General features: G+C 42.0%; 1 protein-coding gene across 1 annotated transcript in view; it reads right to left on the reverse strand.

The window, feature by feature from the left end:
• The window catches only part of RHBDL3 (rhomboid like 3), a 138,466-nt gene that overhangs the window by 17,758 nt on the left and 95,834 nt on the right, over window positions 1-24,874 (reverse strand). Inside the window, exons 5-7 of the mRNA XM_026680801.2 lie at window positions 21,243-21,467; window positions 15,555-15,703; window positions 8,907-9,019 (exon numbers count right to left, since the gene is read on the reverse strand). Coding sequence (XP_026536586.1) covers window positions 8,907-9,019; window positions 15,555-15,703; window positions 21,243-21,467 — 487 coding nt within the window. The remainder of the gene's footprint in view (window positions 1-8,906; window positions 9,020-15,554; window positions 15,704-21,242; window positions 21,468-24,874) is intronic.

Consider the following 24,874-nt stretch of genomic DNA (forward strand, 5'->3'; position numbering starts at 1 on the left):
CCATGAGACTCCAGTTTACTTTTTCTGCTTGGTTGTTCTGATTAAGTGAACAAAAATTTCCAGGTTGCAACCAGCCAACAGTTTATGGGCAACCAACTGGTAAATTACACTGCAGAAATCACTTCAGGGGAGAATTATTGCTCACTGAAGTTAATTGCAACAAGACTGTCTTTGCTGTAGTTATTGCCAGGATAGCCATGTGCTTGTTAACAGCTTTAGAAATCAAACAAAAAGTACACTGATCGTGACATAACATGTAATAACAGGGCCCCTTGATGGAAATAGTTAACAGAGCTTCCTGTCTAACAAATGTTTGGAAATAAAATAACGGAGGGATGGTACACAAAGTCAAAGCTGCCATCACACCAAATCCATACCCAGAAAAAAGCTTCATGCAAGATAAAGAAAAGGATAGTGGAAAAATACAGGATTATTTATTTCTTTGGATTCTCCACATCCAACTTTCTATGTTTCTGGTCCAAAGAACAGACTCTGGAGAAAATACTACAGGTAGTCCTCAACTTACGATCATAATTGAGTCCAAATTTCTGTTGCTAAGTGAGATATTTGTGAAGTGAGTTTTGCAACATAAATTTTGGGCTTAATTGTGGTTGTAAGTTGAGGATTATCAATAGTGGCCTGAGTCACCATTGCCAGGGTTTCCTGCACTGGGTTGGGCCACAAATGTCTCAAATGAACCCGTAACACTCCTCCCCCCTGGCTATGACTTTTACCTGTGAACCCAGCAGGAGCCAAAGGTCCAGGAAACTTCCTCCTCCATAGTCTTGGCAATCCCCAGCTGACAATTTCCACATCTCTTCCCAGCCTTATTGCTTCAGCAACTCTACAATCACGAATCTCCCAAAATCAGCCACTGGTGCCAGTAATATGAGTGGTTTTCCTTAGCTACCCAGTCCTTTTCTCCACCATCCTTCTCCAGAACTATCCATCCTTCCTATCTTCTCAGGATCAGCCATTCATCCTGATAAATCCCTCACCTGAACTTCTACAGCCTCTGAGACCCCATCTCACCTCCATGATTTCCCTAAATTGACTCGATTCCACACCAATTAACTAAAACTACCCCACCAGGGTCAATGGCTTCCTGGCCCCAGCAAGGCATCATGTCACTTCAAAAACCTTTTTATCTCCCAAAAGACTACTTGTTCTGCCTAAAAACCATATTTTGGCTTCTTCAACAGCTTCCCTCTCAGAACTCCTGCCCCTTTTCAAGCAGGTCATTTCAGACGTGAAAGCCTTGCTTGCTTGTTGATTGATTGATTGATTCATTACTCACCATTTTCAGGTTTTGTACTGCCACCATCTTATACCTCTCAGTGATTACAGGGCCACAGTAAAAACAAAAAGCAAATAGCCACAGAACTGAAATAACATACAGTCCAAGTCTCAAATGTGAAATTAAACTAGAAGAGAATAATAAAAGAAGAAGAAGAAGAAGAAGAAGAAGAAGAAGAAGAAGAAGAAGAAGAAGAAGAAGAAGAAGAAGAAGAAGGAGAAGGAGAAGGAGAAGGAGAAGGAGAAGGAGAAGGAGAAGGAGAAGGAGAAGGAGGAAGAGGAAGAGGAAGAGGAAGAGGAAGAGGAAGAGGAAGAAGAAGAAGAAGAAGAAGAAGAAGAAGAAGAAGAAGAAGAAGAAGAAGAAGAAGAAGAAGAAGAAGAAGAAGAAGAAGAAGAAGAAGAAGAAGAAGAAGAAGAAGAAGAAGAAGAAGAAGAAGAAGAAGATGGTGGTGGTCATGGAGTCTAATAATTTATTAAATATACATTCAGCCGTCCTTGTGACATTGGGCAGTATACAAATTGCTAAAAACATGTAAAACAAGAAAACAATACAATGTAAAAAAAGAGCAAAAAGAGCAAAGACAACAAACCCAAGTGGGAACAAAGAAGAGGTGATAAAGGGGGCTTCAATCCTGCTTGCTTAAGGCCCCTTTAAAACACCAGGAAGTTGAGGGAGTGATTTCCTGAATGCTAGCAAGGAGAGGATTTATTTATTTATTTGCATCCTGGCGTTATTTTTTTAATAAGTAAGTGTTGTGAATCAATAAAAGTGAATAACCTAAATGCAAATTAGGGGTTGAAAACCTGCACACCTGATTGGTCCTTATACAACAACTTGGGATTGGGCCAGAACCGGTCCCTGATTGGTCACTTTTGGGACTGTCCTTATTGGTCAGTAGTTGGAACCTGTTGCGCATTTTCATTGGTTAATAAGGCAGCAGCTAACCCTATAAAAGGGTTACTGCTGCCCATAGCATTGCTCTGTTCCATTCTGATTCCTGTTATTATTAAAGAGTTGAAGTCACTGGTCAGATGTCTGGTCTCTTTATTCTCCAAACTTAACACTGGCGACGAGGGTGGGATACAGAGACCGAAGAGCTGACTAAACCTACAGAGCAACCTACAGAGCACGTGGTTGATCACGCACCATCAACGGCAACATGGCCAGCGGTGTCGTACCACCCGCTCCATTCGACCCAGAGACCGAAGACTGGGAGTCATACATGGATAGGTTCCAGATGTTTCTGGAGACCAACAACCTAAAAAATGCAACAGCGGGAAAAAAAAGAGCTATCTTTCTAACTCACTGCGGCCCGACCGTGTTTAAGATGGCAAAGTCACTTGCCAGGCCAGCAGAGGTAAAAGAGATGGACTGGGACGTCCTCGAGCCTTTACTACGGGCTCACTACGCACCTACGGTGCCAACCCTCGTCAGAAGACACGAATATTACCGGAGGGACCAACAGAAAGGCGAAAGCCTCGCTGATTATATCGCGGACCTCCGAAACCTTGGAGGCCTCTGCGGATTCGCAGACTTAGAAAAAGCTCTCCGGGACCGTTTGGTTCTGGGCCTAGAAGACGGCACGATCCAGAGTAAAATTATGGCTAAGGGGGACATCAGTCTCAACGATGCCCTTAAAGAAGCCTCGGCAGCAGAGGCGACCAAGAAGTCGGCAGCCCGAATGCGCCGCACCAACGCACCGCTACGTAAACTCGCCACTGATACCTCGCCTCGCTCAGAGAGACACCCGGTATCAACTCACCATGAAGACCTAGAGTCCCTGTCCGACAGAGATGAGGAAGAGGTCAACCGACTGCGAACGGAGCGAGATCAGTCCACACAACACTCCTTTCGACCGTGTGCCGGTTGTGGATCCAATCACCCACGATCCGGCTGCAAATTCCTCGACGCGCTCTGCCGAAATTGCGGGAGGCGAGGTCACATCGCAAAGGTTTGCAGAAGCAAACAAAACTCCAAACCCCGACAGGCCGAATGCCAGTCTTCAGGATTCTTCGGCACACACCGAGAAAAATTAAACCACTCCTACAGAAACAAACCGTCCACCACTTCCACCAGGCGTGAAGAAACCCGGCGGGAAGAGACCCACCAAACAATCACCATAGGCCACGCTACATCCCTTGATGCTGGGAAAATCCGAGTAAAGGTCGCCATCGAAAACAAACCGTGCGTGATGGAGGTAGACTCGGATCTTCCTCTCGATGGTGTCGTGGAAAACGCTCCAACAGCTCCTTCCAACGATTCGCCGCCAAGACCTTAACCTCAAAGGGTTATACTCAAAGACTATCAGGGCAACCGAATCCCCGTCGCCGGGTCCCGCAGATTCCAGGTCTCATTCAAGGACCGCACCGTCGCACTACCACTGACTGTCGTGGATCGCGACAGGCCTAGTCTTCTAGGCCTCCAATGGTTCAGGCCGCCGGAATCACTGTAGCCGGAGTCCACAAGGCCGAAAGCGTCGATTGGGAAGAGGCACTCGTACAAGAATTCCAAGACGTTCGCGAACGGACTAGGCAAGTATAAGGGGACCCCAATCTCGCTTAACTTGAACCCTGAAATAGCACCCATCCGCCTTAAGCCACGCCGGGTGCCGTCGCTTTAAAGCCTAAAATCGACGAACAACTCGATAAGCTGATAGCGCAGGGCGTACTGGAACCCACCGACCACGCCCGTTGGGAAACCCCGATAGTAACGCCTATCAAGCCTGATGGGTCCCTAAGAATTTGCGGAGACTACCGGGCCACATTAAACCACGCACTGCAGCAAAGTGCTTATCCAGTACCGGTAGTGCAACACTTACTCCATTCTCTGGGCGGCGGGAAAGTTTTCGCCAAACTAGATTTAGCCCAGGCGTATCAACAATTGCCTGTAGACCCAACCACAGCCGAGGCGCAAACGATCGTAACACATAGGGGCGCATTTAAATGCAACCGGCTCCAATTGAGTAAGCGCGCCCTGGAATCTTCCAGAGCTTAATGGAAAGGTTGTTACAAGGGATAAAAGGCGTTGTCCCATATTTCGACGATGTACTCATCGCCGCACCTAACAAAGACATCCTAGAAAAACGACTCAGAGAGGTTTTACGAAGATTCCAAAATGCAGGCCTCAGAGTAAAAAAGATAAATGCCACTTATGTACCGAAAAAGTAGAATTTTTGGGATACCTCCTGGACAGCCAAGGAATTCATCCCAATCAAGACAAATTACGAGCAATTAAAAAGGCACCCACTCCTAGGAACAAGGCAGACCTACAGGCGTTCCTTGGACTTATCAATTTCTATAATGTGTTTTTACCCCACAAAGCAACAGTAGCTGAACCATTGCATAGACTATTAGACAAAAAGCAACGTGGGTTTGGGGACAACGGGAACAACATGCTTTCCAACAAGTAAAGAAATTGCTAACTTCTGATTCAGTACTTATGCAGTACAACGAGACTCTGCCGCTCACTATCACGTGTGATGCATCACCTTTGGGGTTGGGGCAATTCTGGCCCACGTGTTACCAAACGGAGCAGAAGCCCCCATCGCGTTTTTTCGCGAACCTTAGCTAAAGCTGAACGAAATTATAGTCAGCTGGACAAAGAAGCTTTAGCTATTGTTGCTGCAGTTAAAAGATTTCACGAATATGTTTATGGCCGTGCATTTACAATAATCACTGATCATAAACCGCTACTGGGGATCATTGCGGGTAATAAACCAACCCCGTATATATTGTCCCCCAGAATGACCCGTTGGTCTGAATTCCTGGCGGCCTACAACTACACTTTGCAGCACCGCCCGGGAAATCGATTCTCCACGCCAATGCATTGAGCAGAACACCGCTCCCAGACGCTGTTGTGGATCCAGCCCCAACCCTCTCAACACTACAGATTGAAACTCTACAGGCACCACCCTTGACGGCTAGAGACATTGCTTTTGAAACGAAACGTGACCCAGTTCTGCAACACATACTACGCTGGGTTGAACGGGGTGGCCGACGGACCAAATTGCACCTGAATGGGCGCCTTCAAAGCCCGCCAAACCGAGCTGTTTTCCCAAAAAGGCTGTATCTTGTGGGGCGATCGAGTCGTAATCCCTGCCAAATTGCAACAGACTGTGCTGGCGGTATTGCATGAGGGACATCCGGCATTGTGCGGATGAAATCACCGCACGCAGCTACGCTTGGTGGCCGGGAATCGACAAAAGAATCGAGGCCTGGGTCGCTACGTGCCAACGTGCCAGGACGCCAGCAACGCCCCACCGAAAGCAAGCCCAACCGAATGGGAAACACCGAGGGGACCGTGGTCCCGTATTCATATTGACTTTTGGGGCCTACCAAAGGTCACACTTTCCTGATTACTGTCGACGCCTATTCCAACTGGCTCGAGATTCATCGAATGCACACAACTACAACCGACTCAGTTATTAATAAATTAAACAGACTATTTGCCACGCACGGGTTTCCGGACGTGTTGGTCTCGGACAACAGCCCGCAGTTCACTGCATTGCCCTTTGAACAATATCTGGCTGATCGGGGCATCCGCCATGCGCTGACTCGCCCGCGCACCCTGCGGCGAATGGACGTGCAGAACGCATGGTACAATTTGTGAAAAAGACCCTGCATAAAATGGAATTTGGCAACATCGACAAGAAAATCAATCGAATCCTCTTATTGCAGCACATCACGCCCACAGCGTGACCAACAAAACACCCGCTGAACTTCTTATGGGGCGGAAAATACGATCGCACCTTGACCGGCTCCACCCCGCGCACCAGAAAAACCTGTCGGCTCCAGCAGCAAATGCAGGGAATTTAAGGTAGGCGATTTAATCTTTGCCAAAACTTTTCCGGCGACCCGTTATGGATACCCGCAACCGTTACCCACCTCACCGGGCCTAGATCTTACCGCCTGCTAACAGACGATGGGAGGGTGTGGAAACGCCACATAGACCAACTCCGATCGAGATTATCACCCAGCGACCATGACTTCCCCGGTTCAACAACTCAAGGGGGAGGGAGTATCGAGGGAATTGACTTTGATACAACTAATAGCGGGTCAACGGGAGCCCTACAGCCCAGCGAAGCACCGGAACGTGAAGCGGGAGGGAGTTGATGTCTTCAGGGAACTTTAATACAGGGGAAAACGAACTGCAAAACCCCGAAGAAACACGCAGCAGCAGAGACATCCACAGTGAATGCAGCACGGAATCGCCGGCAGCGAAATAGAACTTAACAATGGTCATCCAAACGCTCCACCGAACCGGACGTTGGACAAAACCCGTGGAGCCTCGAATCATCCAGGCAGACCAAACGGCCTGCCTATCTTGAGGATTTTATCACAGCTCCTCAAACGGAACCCAAGGGGGAGGGGTGTTGTGAATCAATAAAAGTGAATAACCTAAATGCAAATTAGGGGTTGAAAACCTGCACACCTGATTGGTCCTTATACAACAACTTGGGATTGGGCCAGAACCGGTCCCTGATTGGTCACTTTTGGGACTGTCCTTATTGGTCAGTAGTTGGAACCTGTTGCGCATTTTCATTGGTTAATAAGGCAGCAGCTAACCCTATAAAAGGGTTACTGCTGCCCATAGCATTGCTCTGTTCCATTCTGATTCCTGTTATTATTAAAGAGTTGAAGTCACTGGTCAGATGTCTGGTCTCTTTATTCTCCAAACTTAACAGTAAGTTTATACCATACAGTGCATAATACTCCTTGCTCCTCCTTCCCCCACAACAACAATCCTGTGGGGTGGTTTGGGCTGAAAGTGAATGACTGGCTCAACGTCACCCCTCCGATTTTCATGGCTAAGGCAGGACTAGAACTCCCTAGAAATCCTGGTTTCTAGGCCAGCGCCTTGATCACTACATCAAACTAGCTTTGAATGTACATAACATTCTCCCCTAAAATTAAACACAAAAGAAACCACTGCATCATTACCATCTATCATTATTATTAGCTTTAGCATTTGCATTTGTATTCCATTTTTCCTTGGGAAGCTCAAGGCAGTATTTATAAGGTCTCCTAATTTATCTCCACAGAAGGAAATGTGCCCCAGGAGAGAGACAGAGAGTAGTCATCCCATAATCACTCCAGTGTATATCTGGGGACCTGAATATGAAGTTCTCCATCCCTAAACCAGCAACTTAGCCATTATATTATACCGGTTCTCATTAATATCTCAAACAAGAAAAGGTGAGAAAAATCAAAAGCAGAGGAATAAGAGAGGGTTTTTATTTTGTAATTGTTTCGTTAACAGAATTTTATGAGTGGTCCAGATGACACTGGCCTCTGTTTTTAAAAGCTTCCTGGATCTTCCCATTGCTCTTCTTGTCACTTTCATTTCCAGAGTAAATCTGTTAAGGAGGGGGAAAACCCTGCTGACAGGACATATTTCAGAGAGGTAACAAATAAGAAAAAGGAAAGATGACGAAGAAATGGTCATATGTGAAGCCTGTAAATATACTTGAATTGCGGCTTCATCTCAGCATTTGTTCTCATTTAGCTACTAAATTAGTTCATTTTGGAAGGAGAACTCCATAATGGAATGTTCCATAAAGGAAGACCTTCCACTATGCAAAGTGAGTTTTCCAAATTCATTTTTTTCTCCTGCCCTCCCTCTCCCTCGGGGCATAAATCCTGCCATCTCCATTGCTACCATCAGATATCCAGGTTCCAATTTATAAATCCTCAGATGTTTATTGAGTTCCCATCTATAATTTTGCCATCCAATTATAACAATTATACTTTCCACCGTTATTTATTTGTTTGTTTGTTTATTTTTTCACAGCATCTTATTCCTGTTCAGTTAAACCATATTTCTATTAAAACATCTTTTGTTCATTAGAGTGAAGAAAAGAAAGTCTTGACAGTGAAAACTGAAATAGGAATTAACAGCAAAAGATCACTATTCCAGCCACATAACAAACACACCTTACTTTATTGTTTTAATCACACTTTTGATTTTTTCACCTACCCAGCATCTTTCAATTTAAAAAACATCTTATTAAAAAAAAGAGCAGAAAAGCTAGACTAACAGGACAAGTGCAACACAAATGTAAAAATCAGTGTATGAAACGGTGTCATCTATTCTAAGAAATTCCTGGGTTATCAGCAAGTTAGTTGCCTTTTCGTTCTAACCAAAAAAAACAACTAAAAACCAAAAAGCAATCCTCAATTATGATGGGCCCCAAAAAGGTACTTACAGCTTGGATTAAAAGTTCCAAAAGCTGCCCCCGCAACACATTCTGGGTGCCCAGCAACTGGTCTGTGTTTATGGCTGTTTGCAGCATCCTGCAAGCTCATTTGATTTATGATGTCTTGCCAGAAAACAGCATTTTCTTCTTGTTTCTAGCAAAAAATGCTCCATAGCAAACTATTGGTTCACTAAATGATTGTGAAATTCACTAAACGATGGGCATAAAAAAGGACATAACGCTCTCGGCTTCATTGACAAGGAAAGTCTCATGGGTGTTAAAGAATTCCAGAACTACAATCTTGCTTCCGAAATGCTGGATGGAGGACAAATGCTTTTCTAAAGGATGCAATATTAAACTTTGTTGTGGGCCCCAAAGTAATGATGGCTAACCGATATCAGTCATAGCGCTTACCTGCTATAACTCCAGCAATATAGACAAATCCAATCCTTGTTGCACCATGAACCATTTCAAGGGGAACTCCAACCAGAAGCTGAAGGACTACGTTGAGTCCAAGGTGTTCTATCCTGAGGAAACAGCACTGTTTACTTTTATTCACTTTACTTTATTATTATTATTCCCTGAGTGATGTTTTGTAAAAATATTATGAAATCCTTTATATAGCCCCCTTGATAAAATATTATTTACTTTAAAAGACAATTTAAAAGCACTAGACTGCCTAGCTTCTTAGTTTTCCAAAGAACATTCAAACAGACATGCTTTTTAATTTAAAAATAATAATTACGGTTCAAGAATTTTGTCTGATTAGGTCTACATATTTAACCACCAAACTCAATTAACAATAATTATTATATGTTAGTCACAATTAATTTATTATTAATCAATCAGACATGGTAATTAAGACCATGGATTGGTACAAATCTGAACTTGAATGATCTGGATAATTTCGGGCAAGTGCAAGGTATTACTCCCTGCTCTGCTACCTTGCTGAGGGCAGAAATCTTTTACACCAAAGATGTGAAAATAACAAAAAAAAAGCAAATGAATGAACGATCCAGCCTTTAGTGTTCCAATGGGTATCTCCAATGGCAGTGGCACATTATCTCTTTATGGACAATACTGTTTGAGAAGGTTCGGCAATTTAAAAAGGTTTAATGCCTTCAGATGGGAAATAAATAATTTGGAAGCACTGGAAATTTTTAAAAGATGAAATGGAACCGTTTTGCCTTTGAATTCCTTTCCTGAAAGACTGATAAAACATTTTGAGCCCAGTCATTCCAGGGCAATGTAGAAGCTGCAAATCAGAGGCTGTGGAGCAACACATAGCGGTTGTCAGATGTTCATCCCTGTTCTAAAGAATGATGCAGAAAAATCCCTGGCCTGAAGAATAGAAATTAAAAGTCATGGCTATAAATATGACCAAAATAGAGTAAGGAAGTTATGAAAACACTCAGAAAGGATATTTTTTCTGTATTCTACCCAAAGTTGTTTGAAAAATAAGTAGTTACATTTTAGATAAACCTCGCATTGGAGAGCTGTGTATTTTAAAAGTCTATACCGAAGAAACATATATGTCAAAGAATGAAAAGGAAATTATTTGCGTTTGTTTTTAAGCTTCTTGAGCAATCAATGTTAACACAATGTTAAGGAAAATGTACACTCTCTGTTAAGAGATTTTGCACATATAAACAGCTATATTTTGTTTCTAAACTCCAGAAGTAAAAACCCCACAAGGTTTGAACACTGCATAGTGTATAATGTGGTCAGTAAAGTGCACAGGATTTTAAGCAACTAGTGAAAAATGAAACGGCTACTTCATTATTTAACAAGAACATTAAAGGAAGAGATGGAGACTGCAAAAAGATTGAATTCTTTATATCCAGACTTCATCCCCCTCAAAAGTTGGATCCATGAACCATTCTGCTTGAATAGCACAAATAAAAGGCGATAAATGAACTAATTAAAAATTTGTCAGTCTCCCGAGCCAGATGGTATGTGTCCAAGAATACTGAACAGCTCAGTTGTTCAAGATTTGCCATCTGATGTTAGGCCCAGATTTTCTTGTAGAGTAGTTTTTTTTTTTAAAAAAAATCCTGATTATCATAATTGTTTAACTGGAGGCAGGGCGGATTGCAAACTCTCTGTGTGAGCATCCTTATACAATAATCACCTATCATAATATTTAACCAAAATATGTTGTTTTTAGAGTGCAAATGAGGGGGAAAGTTTGAAACAAGATTTTAAAATCTACCCTTTCCCTTATACTGAAAGAATCACAACTAAATGCAAGCTAAATGAGAAGAAACGTCATGGGAAGATTCGTGGTTTTACCCTAACAATGAATTTAACCGTCTTTAAAATTGCAACTCTTGAAGTGCGATGATTTATTTCTGCCCATGTTTCTGCTTGCCCAGTGTTTGACTGGTCCTTTAAAAATGAGCCTTCCATTCAGCTAAACGGCTCCTGCTTCTGCAGCAGCCAAGCACATCAGTATCCCATAGTCAATAAGGGCCCATAAAACATAATTAGCTTTCACATGCTCTGAATGTGTCATTCTTTGGATGACAATATAATTGATTTATCCAAGTTTCCCCTTCTCTGGGACCAAGCAAGCGGGCCCTTGAATCAATGCAATTCATTAGTTATGGCAGGAATACAAATGGGTGGGGCCCCGCAGACCATTCTGCCTTAAAGCCGAAAGCTAAAATTTACAACTGTGGGGGTCTTAGAAAGCTTCCCCGCACCCACCCATCCCCCGCCGTCAGGACTGAAATATGAACAGCACATGTTTGGGGATTCTCTGAGGAAGCACAAACAGCCCCTCAATGACTCCCTTCTCCCAGGGTATCTTCTAGCTGTAATTCCCCCCACCAAAATGCAGATCAGCATAATAAATTAAGAGATCCGCATTAACATTTTAAAGTCACAGCAGGAAGCAGGGCAACAATAGATTTCATCACCTTTGTGAACATTTGCCTTTTGGTGGAAGGGTGAGGTGGGAGGCAGAATAATGGCCTCATTGTTTAAAAGCACAAATACCATTATTACTTTGTTTGAGAATTATTTTGTTCTCCAGCTGGTGAAATAATCTAAATTCAGGCAACTTGGCTGGAAGTGATTGCTAAGCATTTTAAATATTACACAGTTTTCTTAAAAAAACAGCCATCCCTAACACCTATTGCTTCTCGAGTGGAGAATGGGTGTGCGGCTGGGATGGTTTGCACTTGCAAAGGGTATAGAATCTGCCAAAAAATATAATCATCCAATGCCAGTTCAGTCTAATATGTACAGAAGGCAGACTTTGGATACTTGATCTTCTGAGAGATCCCCCTGGAAACCAGCCAAGGGTGTGTAAAAAAAACAAAAAAACAACCCAGGATAATTAAAAGATTCAGCACATTTTTCAAGCCACACAGCAGCCTAGTGGCAACAAGATACTTGTCAAGACAAAGGTTAGCTTTTTGGGAGTAAGAAAAGTGTTCTGCAATATGACTAAAGTGCTTTGAAAACTTTCGAGGTTCCAGGGTGGCTGGCTGTGTTTAAAGTAAGTCAATGCCTTTCATTCAAAGAAATCCCAGAGAATTTAGGGTGCCTGATTTTCTTCACATACGTTGAGCTTAAGTTTCCGTAGTGCCCAGCTAGAAATTGGAAGATCAGAGAACATGATAGGATAAAACCAGATGTAATTTAATATCTTTTTAATATCTTTAAAATAAAATTATAATAAGTGCATGGAAACTTTTAGGGTATGCAAATATAGGTAGTCCTGACATACAACGGTTCATTCAATGACTGTTCGAAGTTCCAAGGACGCTAAAAAAAGGGATTAATGACCATTTTTCATATTTATAACCATTACAGCATCCCTATGATCGCGTGATCAAAATCCAGACACTTGGCTAACCATATTATGACAATCGCAGTGTCCTGGAGTCAGGCTTTTTGTGATCACATGACACCAGCAAAGTCAATGGGGAAGCCAGATTCACTTAACAACTCTGTGAGTAACTTAACAACTGCAGGGATTCACTTCACAACTCTGGCAAGAAAGGTTGTAAAATGAGGCAACTCACTTAATCAATGTCTCACTTAGCAACAGAAATTTTGGTCTCAATTGTGCTCGTAAGTCAAGGACTACCTGTACTGTATTGCCATTAGAAGGACTGGGCAATATCCTCACAGATTAAACAACAGCAAAAAAGCTCTCATTAGGAAGTGTGTACAAATTAAATATTTTCTGCAAATCTGATAGGACAGTTTATTTATTGGCAAAAGGACCAAAATGTTCCAATTAGATTTGGTGGTCCCAGTTGGAGAAGCTCCCTGCTTGATTCTGAAATGGCTATTAAGTAAAATCTGCCACTATTTCCAGCGTTGCATTATAGTCAGGGATCTTAAGTAATTTCAGGACTGACCCAATGTTAAAGTTCTTGTTTTCTTGCCAGACATAACTCAGTGAATCCTTGAGGTCCTGCCTGGGAATCACCAATGATGATAAGGTTGAAACAAGAGAGAGGCAGCCCTAAGGCAGGGGTGTCAAACGCGATTTCATTGAGGGCCGCATCAGGATTGTGTTTGACCTCGGGAGGCCGGGGTGAGTGTGGGCGTGGCCAGGGTGGGTGTGGCTAGCTCAACGTCATTTGTGCCAGGGACGCCGGTGGTGGCCCGAGCGTTCTGCCAGTAAAAATGGGCTCCTGAGCTCAGTTTTCAGCTGCGACGGCCTCCTACAACCCTCTGCCAGCAAAAACGGCCCTCCCGAGCTCCATTTTTGCTGGCAGAGGAACCGTGGGCCGGTCCTTCGCTGTTTCCAGGATGGCCCTGCGGGCCAGATCTAAGCAGCCCATGGGTTGGATCTGGCGTGCAGGCCTTGTGTTTCACACCCCTGCCCTAAGGCCATGCTTCCCAAACCTGGGTAAATTACACAAAATTGAATAAAAGTGGTTTTTCTTTGGATAATGACATGCAAACCCATTACCCGAACACAAACAAGGATACTTCAACTGACTTAAAGTTTTTTTTACCTACATTGGGTAAAAAGAACATTCAGATTAGTGATTTTGGATAATGAAGAACAAGGTTTGGGAAATATGCCCTTAGGGGATGAAGGCAAGCTACACTTAGTCCTCTACTTATGACCACAACTGAGCCCACAATTTGGAAGTTGTTAAATGAGTTTTGCCCCATTTTACGACTTTTCTTGCCACAGTTGTTAAGTGAACCGCTGCAGTTGTTAAGTTAGTCACCTGGTTGTTGTTAAGTGAATCTGGCTTCCCCATTGACCTTGCTTGTCAGAAGATTGATCAAAAGGCGATCACATGACCCCGGGACACTGCAACCGTCATAAATATGATTAAGTTGCCAAGTGCCTGAATTTTGATCATGCAACCATGGAGATGCTGCAATGGTTGTAAGTATGAAAAGCAGCCATAACTCACTTTTTTCAATGCCCTTGTAACATCAAATGGTCAATAAACAAATGGCTGTGAGTTGAGGATTACCTGTACCTAGCAAAAGACGCTCCTAAGATCAGATTGAAAAAGGCAACAGCAAACTGTTTTTGTATTTGTTGCCTAGAAAATTGTATAGATATGATTCTAATAACTTCAATGAATGTGAGTGATAGATGATGAGATCTACCAGCTGAGAAGACTTCCACAAGTAGATCTGGAAGTAACAGTATAATTATATTCAGAATTGGACTCGATTAAAAAAACGGAATAAGACAATATACCATTGTGAAACAGGAAGGCACCAAACACAGATGACACTTCCACTGAACTGCTTAAAGCTGTAGCGAAGAAGTGTTTAAAGGTCTAATAGCTTTGTTTACACAAATATGGAACAGATGGTGTGAAAAAGTTTGGTACATACAGTGACACCAAAGAAGAGAGATGCAAGAGAACGTAGAAATTATCAAACCATTGCACTAATTTGCAACGGAAAGTGAATTTGTTCTTAAGATCTTACCAGGAAATTTAGAGCTATACACAAAGAGGGAAAAAAGCCACACAAACAGGGAGATTTCAGAAAAGGCAGAGGGACACAAATTCAATAGATTATGTCAGATGAGTAACAGAAAGAGAAAGGGAATACAGGTAATCCTCAACTTAAGACTGTCAACTAAGCTCAAATTTTCTATTGTTAAGTGAGAAAGTTGTACAGTAAACGTTGCCCCATTTTACAATCTTTCTTGCTACAATTGTTAGGTGAATCAGTTAAGTGATAAGTAACACAGTTGCTAAGTGAATCGGGTTATGAATCCCCATTGATTTTGCTTGTCAGAAGGTCGTAAAAGATGATCCCATGACCTCTGGGGACACTGCAACCGTCATAAATATGAGGCAGAATCAAGCCTCCGAATTTTGATCATGTGATCACGGGGATGCTGCAATGGCCATAAATGTGAAAAAGAGCCATAAGTCACTTTTTTCAATGCTGTTGTAACTTTGAACAGTCACTACATGAATGGCTGTAAGTTGAGGATTACCAGAACATTGAACTGCAAATTAAATTTAAAAAAATGCTTTTTATCCTACCATGTTATAGGAACCCAGCCTATCTGGTTAGTGTTTATGGTTCAGTGGTGAACACCCAGAAATTTGGATGGTATGCAACCATAGGTGACTAGGAATTATGGTAGGGACACTGCAGGAAATTAAAATGGCACATAGCTGCCCACATGGAAAGCTGATTTTAAAGAGGTGAGGCACAGAGGGCCATGCTGTGATATTGGACCCTGAGGGCTGCCAAGTATGCCAACTGCAAGGTCTTCCTTACCCTCTTCCCCTAATACAGGGCTTTCAAACTGCCAAGTATGCCAACTGCAAGGTCTTCCTTACCCTCTTCCCCTAATACAGGGCTTTCAAACTGCCAAGTATGCCAACTGCAAGGTCTTCCTTACCCTCTTCCCCTAATACAGGGCTTTCAAACTCCCGGCCCACGGGCCAAATGTGTCAGGTGCTGGCCATGCCCACGGCCAGTTTAGTGAAGGAGAAAAAAAGTCCCGATATGTCACGTGACACCGCCGTGACGCCGTGAGATTGACACCCCTACCCTAATACTATGTCACAATGGAGATTGTGGCATTTCCACAGCACTCACCCTGCATGCATGAAGATGTAGGTGAGGTACCTCCAGGCCTGGGCACGGAGTTGAGGATGATATAATAATGAATTCTTCAGATAGAAGGGATGGGTGACTTGCAGCACAAACCTATCCAGGACCATTCCATTGTAAAGAAAGAAGGCAACCTAGGAAAGCAGGGAAAGCCCACAATTAACCAAATTCCATTTGCAAATCCAGAAAAAAAATAGAGCTTTTAACTGGAAGGAGGAAAGGTGCTTTGGAGTGTGAGGGGGTGTTCACACGATATCTTCGATATCTTCGGGCAAGTCCTTAAAGAGCTGCACTTTTCCCTGGAATTGTGTGACTACACTGTCATCACGGTGACATTGTGGAATTGTGGAGCTGCAGTGTGATCCTGGGAAAAAGGACATGCAATTTAAGGAGTTGCAGATTGGCTCACAAATGTTTACCTTTGCCCTCTTGGATCGAAATGCAGTAAGGAAAAAAAAATCTGCGCATTTTAAGAAATATAAACAGCTCAGTTCAACAACAGTACTTCTAACTCGATGTTGGTTTGGACTTTCTTGGTTACTTGTTTGCTTTAAATGTGGAGGAGGTATCAGATTTCTAATATTAATCCCTCCCATTGAGGACAACCTATCTGTTAGCTCATCTTCAAGAACCATATATTTAAGCTTTGTCTGCGCAAGCTGAATCAAAATACTTGAATAATGAACACATGAATGGCGCCATGTTAAATACCGCACTCATAACCAAATTTTTAAATTTACCTTATTGTTGCATATGAAATAGCAACAACTTCTGGGAACCTTCCAGAAACTACAAGATTGACTTCCATAAAGCTTGATTATGTTGCAACGGCTGCTTCTCACATCTTGCTGAGCCAAAGCCAAGCAGATTACATAATGGTTTAGGATAATGTGGGAATCCAGGCAATGTAAAGGGAGGATTACACGGGCATACATAAATCCCTGCAGTGGCAGAATCCATAACTGGCCAGAATTTCCTCTTCTCTGAAGTAATCCCACACAAATACAATCTGTCTGGTTTTAAGCCCTTCTCACACTGATGCCAAATTTAGGCCATTGGAAGAAAGGCCAGCAGATCCAAAGAAGGTCATGAAACATACCGTATTTGCCGGCGTATAAGACGACTGGGCGTATAAGACGACCCCCCAACATTTCCACTCAAAATATAGAGTTTGTTATATACTGCCGTATAAGACTCTTCCACACACCTTCCACTTTTGCACTTTTTTTTTTTTTTGACGCACTTTTCTGCTTTGGACAATTTTGAAATGAGCTAATCCAATTTTGAACCAAGAATATGCAAATAGCTATGGAGTTTAGAAATGAGTTTTAAAAATATTTTTCATTGCTTACCATTAAGCGTAAAATATGTTGTAAATAAAATGAGAACACAGGAAACGTTCTCTTCTCAATACAGCTGATCTCTCTCTCTCTCTCTCTCTCTCTCTCTCTCACACACACACACACACCAAAACCCGGACACTGAAAAGGCTGCCAAGGAACAGTATATTCAATGCCTTCTCTTTAATCAAGAAACAAGGAATTCCTTAGAATCTTTTTTTTTCCCCAAGTGGCCCTCTTTAAAAAAAATATGGAGGTAACACTTTCATTCAAAAGTCTTCCAGTATCTGGAGTCGCTCAGACATATTGAAGTGAGGCAGGAGAGTAAGTGAAATTTGAAATGATCCAGCTACCGTTTTCTTCCCTCCCGCCCGAAGGCCATTATCTCCACGTCAAAACGAACGAGGGGAGGCAAAGAAGCCAAACACGCTAAAAAGGATCTCTTTATTTTCCTACACAAGGTCACACCTACTTTTCCGCATTCAAAGGACAACCTCTCCTCACCACCACCACACACACACACACACACCACAATACCCGCAAACAATGTTCTGGGCATTAATCACCATTGCTACATTAACCTGGTAAATTTATACCCTGCCTCCCCAGTGTTGCTTTGACGGCAGGATTTCACACAGCGGGCGCTCGCTCGCTCTCTTCTCCGCTCTCCCACCGTTCGCACATGTTGGAAGCACCGTAAAACCTGATAACCCACCCGGGGCTCCCCATCCTTAACCTACAGCCGCCCGCATGCAAAACCTGCGTGCAAAAAGAAAAAAAAAAAAGAAAAGTACGCCGCACGTGAGGATCTTCGAATCCTCTCCTCCCCACACCGCTAAGGAAGGAAGAGGGGAAAGGTTGGCAGCGCGTGGCGAGTGACACCCGCCACACACACACACACACACACACACCGCTCCCCCCAGCCTCCTCCCGGCTGCAACTCAAGCTCGAAGTGGGAGTCGGAGTCCTCCCGGCGTATAAGACGACCCCCCACTTGGAGGCATGTTTTTCAGGGCAAAAGTCGTCTTATACGCCGGCAAATACGGTATTTTTTTCAGCTAAATCGATTCCAGGAGGATTCAGTGACATTTAATTTCCACTGGATGAACACATATTTCCTATGTTATCTGGCTATGCAACAAAACGTATTATCAACTAAATCAGTGTGCGATGCAAATGTAAAAACTGCACAAGTTTTATATGCATATACACAGGTAGTCCTCGATTTACGACCACAATTGAGGTCAGAATTTATGTTGCTCAGTGAGAAATTTAAGGGAGTTTTGTCCCAGTTTACAACTTTAATTGCCACATTTGTTAAGTGAATCAGTGCAGTTGTTAAATTAGTAACACGGTTGTTACGTGAATCTGGCTTCCCCATTGACTTTGCTTGTCAGAAGGTCGCAATCAATGGTCACATGACCACAGGGCACTGCAATTGTCATGAATACGAGTCAGTTGTCAAGTCTCTGAATTTTGATCACATGACCATGGGGACGCTGCAACAGTCATAAGTGTGAAAAATGGTCATGTCACTTTTTTCAGTGCCGTTGTAACTTTGAACAGTCACTAAATGAACTGTTGTAAGTTGAGGCCTACCTGTATGCTAAACTGACCCATTGCACTAATACATGATAGATCCAAAGGTGTGTTATACAAACCTCCTACAAACATAGTGTTAGATTATCTGCATCCTTTCAGATTTTTAAAATGTACTGTCATCCTTTCTACTGCAATCCCATTATTTTTGTTTAATTGCTCAATAGAAAGTAATTAAAACCATTGAGAAATGCCTGAAGATATATTTCAGCATTATGCTGAACTATAAATAAAGCTTTATTTGAGAGATCAAAGGACCGAACAAGAAATTAAAAGGCCAAAGGCTTACTCCTGCTCCATGTTATTTCCATTTCCCTCATAGCAAAGAATAGACCTCATCTTGAACTTGGCATCATTCATTCATTTAATTGTTTCTCCAAAATGACATGGTCCTTCAGAGGCAGTAATTTACCCAACAGTAGGTGAATTATACTGTCCAGGTTTCCCATCTTAAAACTCCTTGGACTGGACTTCCTTGGTTTAAACATCATGTTATTCATGTAATCTAGCCATTCAGAAGGTCTACTGCCATTCTGGGATTACTGGAGGAGCAGAGAGGTAGTGCTGCCTGTCCCTCAAAAATTGCTAACATGACTTCTCTCACTGTCATGTAAAGAGCATGATGGATTTTTTTTTTTTAAAAAAACCCAAACCTTGTAGAACATCCTAATCCCAAGTGAAGAGTTGCAGAAATTCTCAATCCCACCTGACTTTAATCTGCCAAGTAGCATTGGAGATACCTTAATACTGAGCCCTACAGTTCCATTTCTGTGTTTGTTTCCATCCTATCTCTTACTAACATCATAGTTACTTTAAAAGAAGATTACTCTGAATTGAAGACAAAGACAGCAGGCAGGGAAACACACACATACACACACACACACCAAATTCTATGCAATTCCTAACTCCCCTCTTCTCAAACGAAGATTTTCACTATCTTCTAAATCAGTGGTTCTCAACCTATGGTCCATGGATGACTTGGGGGGTGGGTTGCACATGATGTCATCACAGAAGGATCCACGAAGGTTTGAAGAAATGCTATGATTTAAATCTTGAGTTAAGTCTTGTGGGGGCATGGCCACAAATGGTATTTAAAGGGGATCCATGGTGAAGAAAAGGTTGTGAACCACTGGTCTAAACAAACCCTCCTCCATAACATGCATATTACGGACTCGTACAGATGGAAACACACACATACATATCTCTTCCTGAAGCAATACTAAAAAAAGCAAGGCCACACCAGGATAAAATGAAATGAAAACAATCGCGACTGATTGCCAGCAAATTCGGCATCTCATTTATATAACTAATTCCCTATGTACTATCCATTCTTTCTCACACACGCAAACCACTTTCACAAGAGAAACACAAGCACACAGACAAGCAAAGTTCCCTTCTCCTCCCTCCTTTCAGCAGAAATAACAGAGGAGGAAGTGGGGGAAGAGGAAAGAAGATGGACGGAGGGCAAGAGGAAAGGGTAGCTGCCCTGTGAAGAGAAGACAAAGGCAAAGGGGAGAACAAAGCTGCTTGGGGAGGAGGTAAAGATAACTAGGAGAGGAAAGCCTTGTTTATGCAGTACAAAAACAATTAAATTTCACTGGTCAGCACCCCTCCTTCAAAGGCACCAACACTGTAGGAGGAGACCAGGCTAAGCCCGAGGGTGGGATCAAATGTGTCATCAATTTGGAATCACTATGCTCCCACAAGAGACCTAGGTCCAGCCCTCCATGCACTCTGTTGACTCTTATCTAGCACTTAATTTGCCTGGAGCATTAGTAGGTCAGATAACATGTAATAAACTCAAAGTGCTTTGCACTCAACTCCTGTTCCTGGTTACTTGCATCACATCCATCACCATTTGTCCTTCACTGTTTCAGCAGCATTTTTAAATTCTTCTTGGTGAATGTCAGACAACTCCCTCAATTTGTGAGTAATTACTTGTGGGGGAGCGCTTCCTTTTACAAACATGGTTGTTATCAAAACTGAAACTGTGGAAGAGATGTTTTGTGTTAATGTCAGACGCATAATGGTACTAACTCACATCTAATGTCTGCTTCTTTCCAAGTGAATGTTGGCTACTTCTAAACTACCACAATCTCAGTAGATCTCCTTGAAGAGAGTGTTCTGCCAGAGAGGAGACATTCCTTATTCTGTTCTTAGGTAAACGTGGGGAATTTACAGCTGCTACATATAAATCCCATTATTTTTGACCACTGGCTGGGACAACTGGCCAAATTTTATGGGAGTTGGAATCTGATAACATTTAGAAAGCCACAGGCCGATACCTTCATTAAAACTTTTTAAGAAATGAAAACAATGAACTATTTTTGAAAACACACACGTTGCCATGGCAAATACCGAAGAACCCATTTAATACGTTATATCTGCTCCCAGTCTGTACCAGTAGCTCATTACTTTTCCAAACCATATTGCAGAAAAAAACCTTAGGCTCTTTATCTGTGTAAATATTAGCATTTAAATTACGTATCGTATATTACGGTCTAAATCAGGGTTGTCCAACCTTGGCAACTTTAAGACGTGTGGACTTCAACTCCCAGCCATTCTGTTAAAATCCACAAGTCTTAAAGTTGCCAAGGGTGGACAACCCTGGTCTAAATTATATTGGGATTAGGTGACACCCAACTTTATCTGATGGCTTGCAAGCTTAACCATTTTCAGACCAAAGAGACTAGGTAAACCCCACCCACACCATTCTGTGCTTGATGATACTTGCCTCTACAATTGTGATGGCAATCATGAACCAAGGTGGAGGACAGCAAGTATAGCTGTCGTAGTACCACTTCCGGTCTATCTCACGGGGTAACGTCTCATATGCCACGTGTCGAATCAGCCGCTGAGAAAGGCTGAGTCCTGTCTCCTCCAGGAGGGCCTTGCTGCACAGCCTCCTGTTCCCTTGCAAAATGGCCTGGCGGAAGCTATTGGACCTCTTGTTACTCATCTGAAGATACAGAAGAAGGAAGGAAAAAGATTAAAATGCTTTAATCAAACTATAAGCAGCTCAGGCTAAGGGTGCTAAGATATATTATCAGGGTTTAATAGTTGACCACAATGCAGAATTCTACAAGATACAAACAATACATATTCTAAAGAAATTAACTTCCTACTTAATCTCTGGCCTAGCCTTTTGATTTAAACTACTCTACATGTAGTCCTCGACATGACCATAACTGAGCCCAACATTTTTGCTGCTAAGCAAGACAGTTGTTAAGTGAGTTTTGTCCCATTTCACAATCTTTCTTGCCATAGATGTTAAGAGAGTCACTGCAGTTGTTAAGTTAGTAACGCGGTTTTGCAAAGTGAATCTGGCTTCCCCATTGACTTTGCTTGTCAGAAGGTCACCAAAGGTGATCACATGACCTGGGTACCCTGCAAACTGCATAAATAAATAGGCAGGTATGCAGGTAGTAGGTAGGTAGGTAAGTAGAAAGAGAAGAAAAAATAGTGACTGCATATTATCAAACAGATCCCTGAGCTAGGAATGATCATCGCTACAGACAAATGAGATGACCAGAAGTGATCCCAACTGGATGGTGCTTAATTAACCGAGATCTCTGGAGCTATCTATTCCTGCCTAATAGAGTCAGAGTATATTCCAAATTCACACATATGCCTTCGCATACAAATAAACACTCTTGTGCAATTGCCAAAAACATTTCAGAGAGCCCTTTATTCCTGTAGACTGCCGCTCTGCTAACATCTGCTTGTAAAAAGCTGCCAAGACTTAACTCAGCACACAAGAGAAAGTACCACAGCATTAGCATTCCGGGTTGGTGGTAATGCTTACTGGTGTTTGATCATTTTCTTTTTGGCTCATCTGTACAAGATTTCAGAGACCAGACCTTCTTCTTTCATATCTACAATGTACATGGGTAATTGCTTCAAGCTGGGCCAAACTGCTTCAAAACAAACTAATCACACTGCTCTAAGCCGTGTTCTGAATGAAAGGGGCTGAGGTGCAAGCCGTCTCGACGATACATGTTATTTATCATTTGTTATGTACAACCATTTTTAAGCTGCCTTTAATTTCTTCAGGGAGAATGGGCTCGCACAAGAATATGATGCAAATCATCCCAGAGTGATGAGAAAAAAAATATCACAAAACAAGAAAAGGGCATGTTAAGAAAATACAAGACAAGCGGCAAATATATACAGCAATCGCACGGGTTAAACCAATCAATTAAAATGCTAGGAAAACAAATGAGACTGAAAACCTCTGTAACACTGCCAGAAGCATGTCTGCTTCCTTGAATTTTCAGCCATAATTTACCATCAATCACCTGTCTGCTGGTGACACTTGTCCGCTTCTGTCAATTCAATAATTATATACTCTAATTGTCAAAAAGCACCTTCCTGCTCAGAAGCACTGTAACTTTTGACTGTTAGGTACTCCATTATTAGATTCAGCTAATTCCTGAATTATTTTCATAATAGTAGCAGCCTCTCAAGGGGAAAAAAAGTGGGGGGGGGACCCTATTAAGATATTTAAATTTAGTAGCTGGAACAGTGGGGTTGTACAATGAGCCAGAACACACAGTTATAGTTGATTGATTGGAGAATGTTCACACTTGCTCCTGTGTGAGACAATCTAAGCTGTGATTGGTTGCTGTGGGTGTGGAGGGGGGATTTCCCCGTCTTTTTCTTCTGTGTGCCTTGTATGCTCTGGCATTTGCTTATGATGCTCCTGTTTGCCTGACCATCTTATTTGCTGTAAATATAGATGTAAAATATATTTATTTATTTATATAAAATTACAAGTTCGTGTTATCATCTCTGACTTCCATTTGGGTACCTGGTGTGCAATTCCCTTACAAAAACCCAAGGAAGTCCAGGGGTCTTTTGAAAAGCACTTTTGAAGCAACTGTGACCTGGATGATTGAGAATCTCCATAGACATTCCTGTGATTGAGTCACTTAGATGTCACTTGGTTTCACACTCTTTAAGTATGTCTCCACATATGGTTGGGTGGCTTCTGCAGAACCAGCATATTCATCTCATTAAATAAGATACCCTTTCCTCATATGTAAACCTTATTTTCTCCGGGTCATGCTATCGTATTGAAATCTCGTATCTATCTTATTAGAATTTTATTTTAATTCCCTGAATTAGTAATTCACTCCAAATCCAGATATGTCTTCTGAACCTGCCTTATTTTTTCTGAAAGAAATTATTGTTTTTTCAGAGTTTTGACTGCGGTCTTTCTCAGGAATCTCATTTTCTTTAAGTACCCATGATTTAAATACATATATCAAATATGATGTGCATGCATATAATCAAATAAAACAATACAAGCCCACTCCTGTTGCAAGATGCTTGTTTAAGATGCTTGTGTATCTTGAGATCACCTACAACACATCAGAAAACTGAAATGTGGGAAGGCTGACAAAACCAATAATTTTATGGTGGGATGGGAAAGATAATGTAAGTTTATAAATGGGGAACAATCAGAGTCAGTTCTAAACACTCTCCTGCTCCTCACTGCACAGTCACCTACAAGCAAAATGCAGGTCGTCCTCAATTTACAACAGTTCATTTAGTGACCATTTGAAGTTATAGCCGCACTGAAAAAAGTGACTTATGACCATTTTTCACACTTACAACTGTTGCAGCATCCCTATGGTCATGTGATCAAAATTCAGAAGCTTGGCAACTGAATTTATGACATTGCAGTGTCCTGGGGTCATGTGATCACTCTTTGCAACCTTCTGACAAGCAAAGTCATTGGGGAAGCCAGATTCACTTAACAACCATGTTATTAACTTAAGAGCTACAGCAATGCATTTAACCACCATGGCAAGAAAAGTCATAAAATGGGGCAAAACTCACTTAAATTTCTCACTTAGCGACATAAATTTTAGGCTCAATTGTGGTTAAAAGTGGAGTACTACCTGTAATAAGCTATTTTGTTTAAATATGTAGATGTCATAGAAACCAAAGATTTTCCAGTAAATATGTAAAAACAAATGCTGAGTAGAGCAAACAACATTTAAAACTCTCTTAATTTTCTCCCCAACCTATCTTCATTTTTCATTCATTTCTCACAGGCTATATACTGGTTACTTGTATCCTATCAAGGTGCTTTCAATACCGAGAACCATTTAATCCGGTCATATAAAAGCACTAAATAATACCATGTGATGAAAGAAAAAAAAGAATGGGAAACCGACTGACATCTCTCTAGATAATTATTCTTGTAATTGCCTACCTCAAAGACAAACAAACTCATGTTACAGCAAGAAAAGAACGAGGAAACAATACTTTCTGCACTTTAATAGAACACTTAATGTTCCCAGATGAAATCCTAAAAACTTCAAAAGTTCTGTTTAAAAGTTCTTGTAATGAGATCCT

This window comes from Notechis scutatus, chromosome 2 (assembly GCF_049901735.1).
Source record: "Notechis scutatus isolate UNSWTSFEM ecotype Mainland chromosome 2, rNotScu1.2, whole genome shotgun sequence".
Classification (NCBI taxonomy): domain Eukaryota; kingdom Metazoa; phylum Chordata; class Lepidosauria; order Squamata; family Elapidae; genus Notechis; species Notechis scutatus.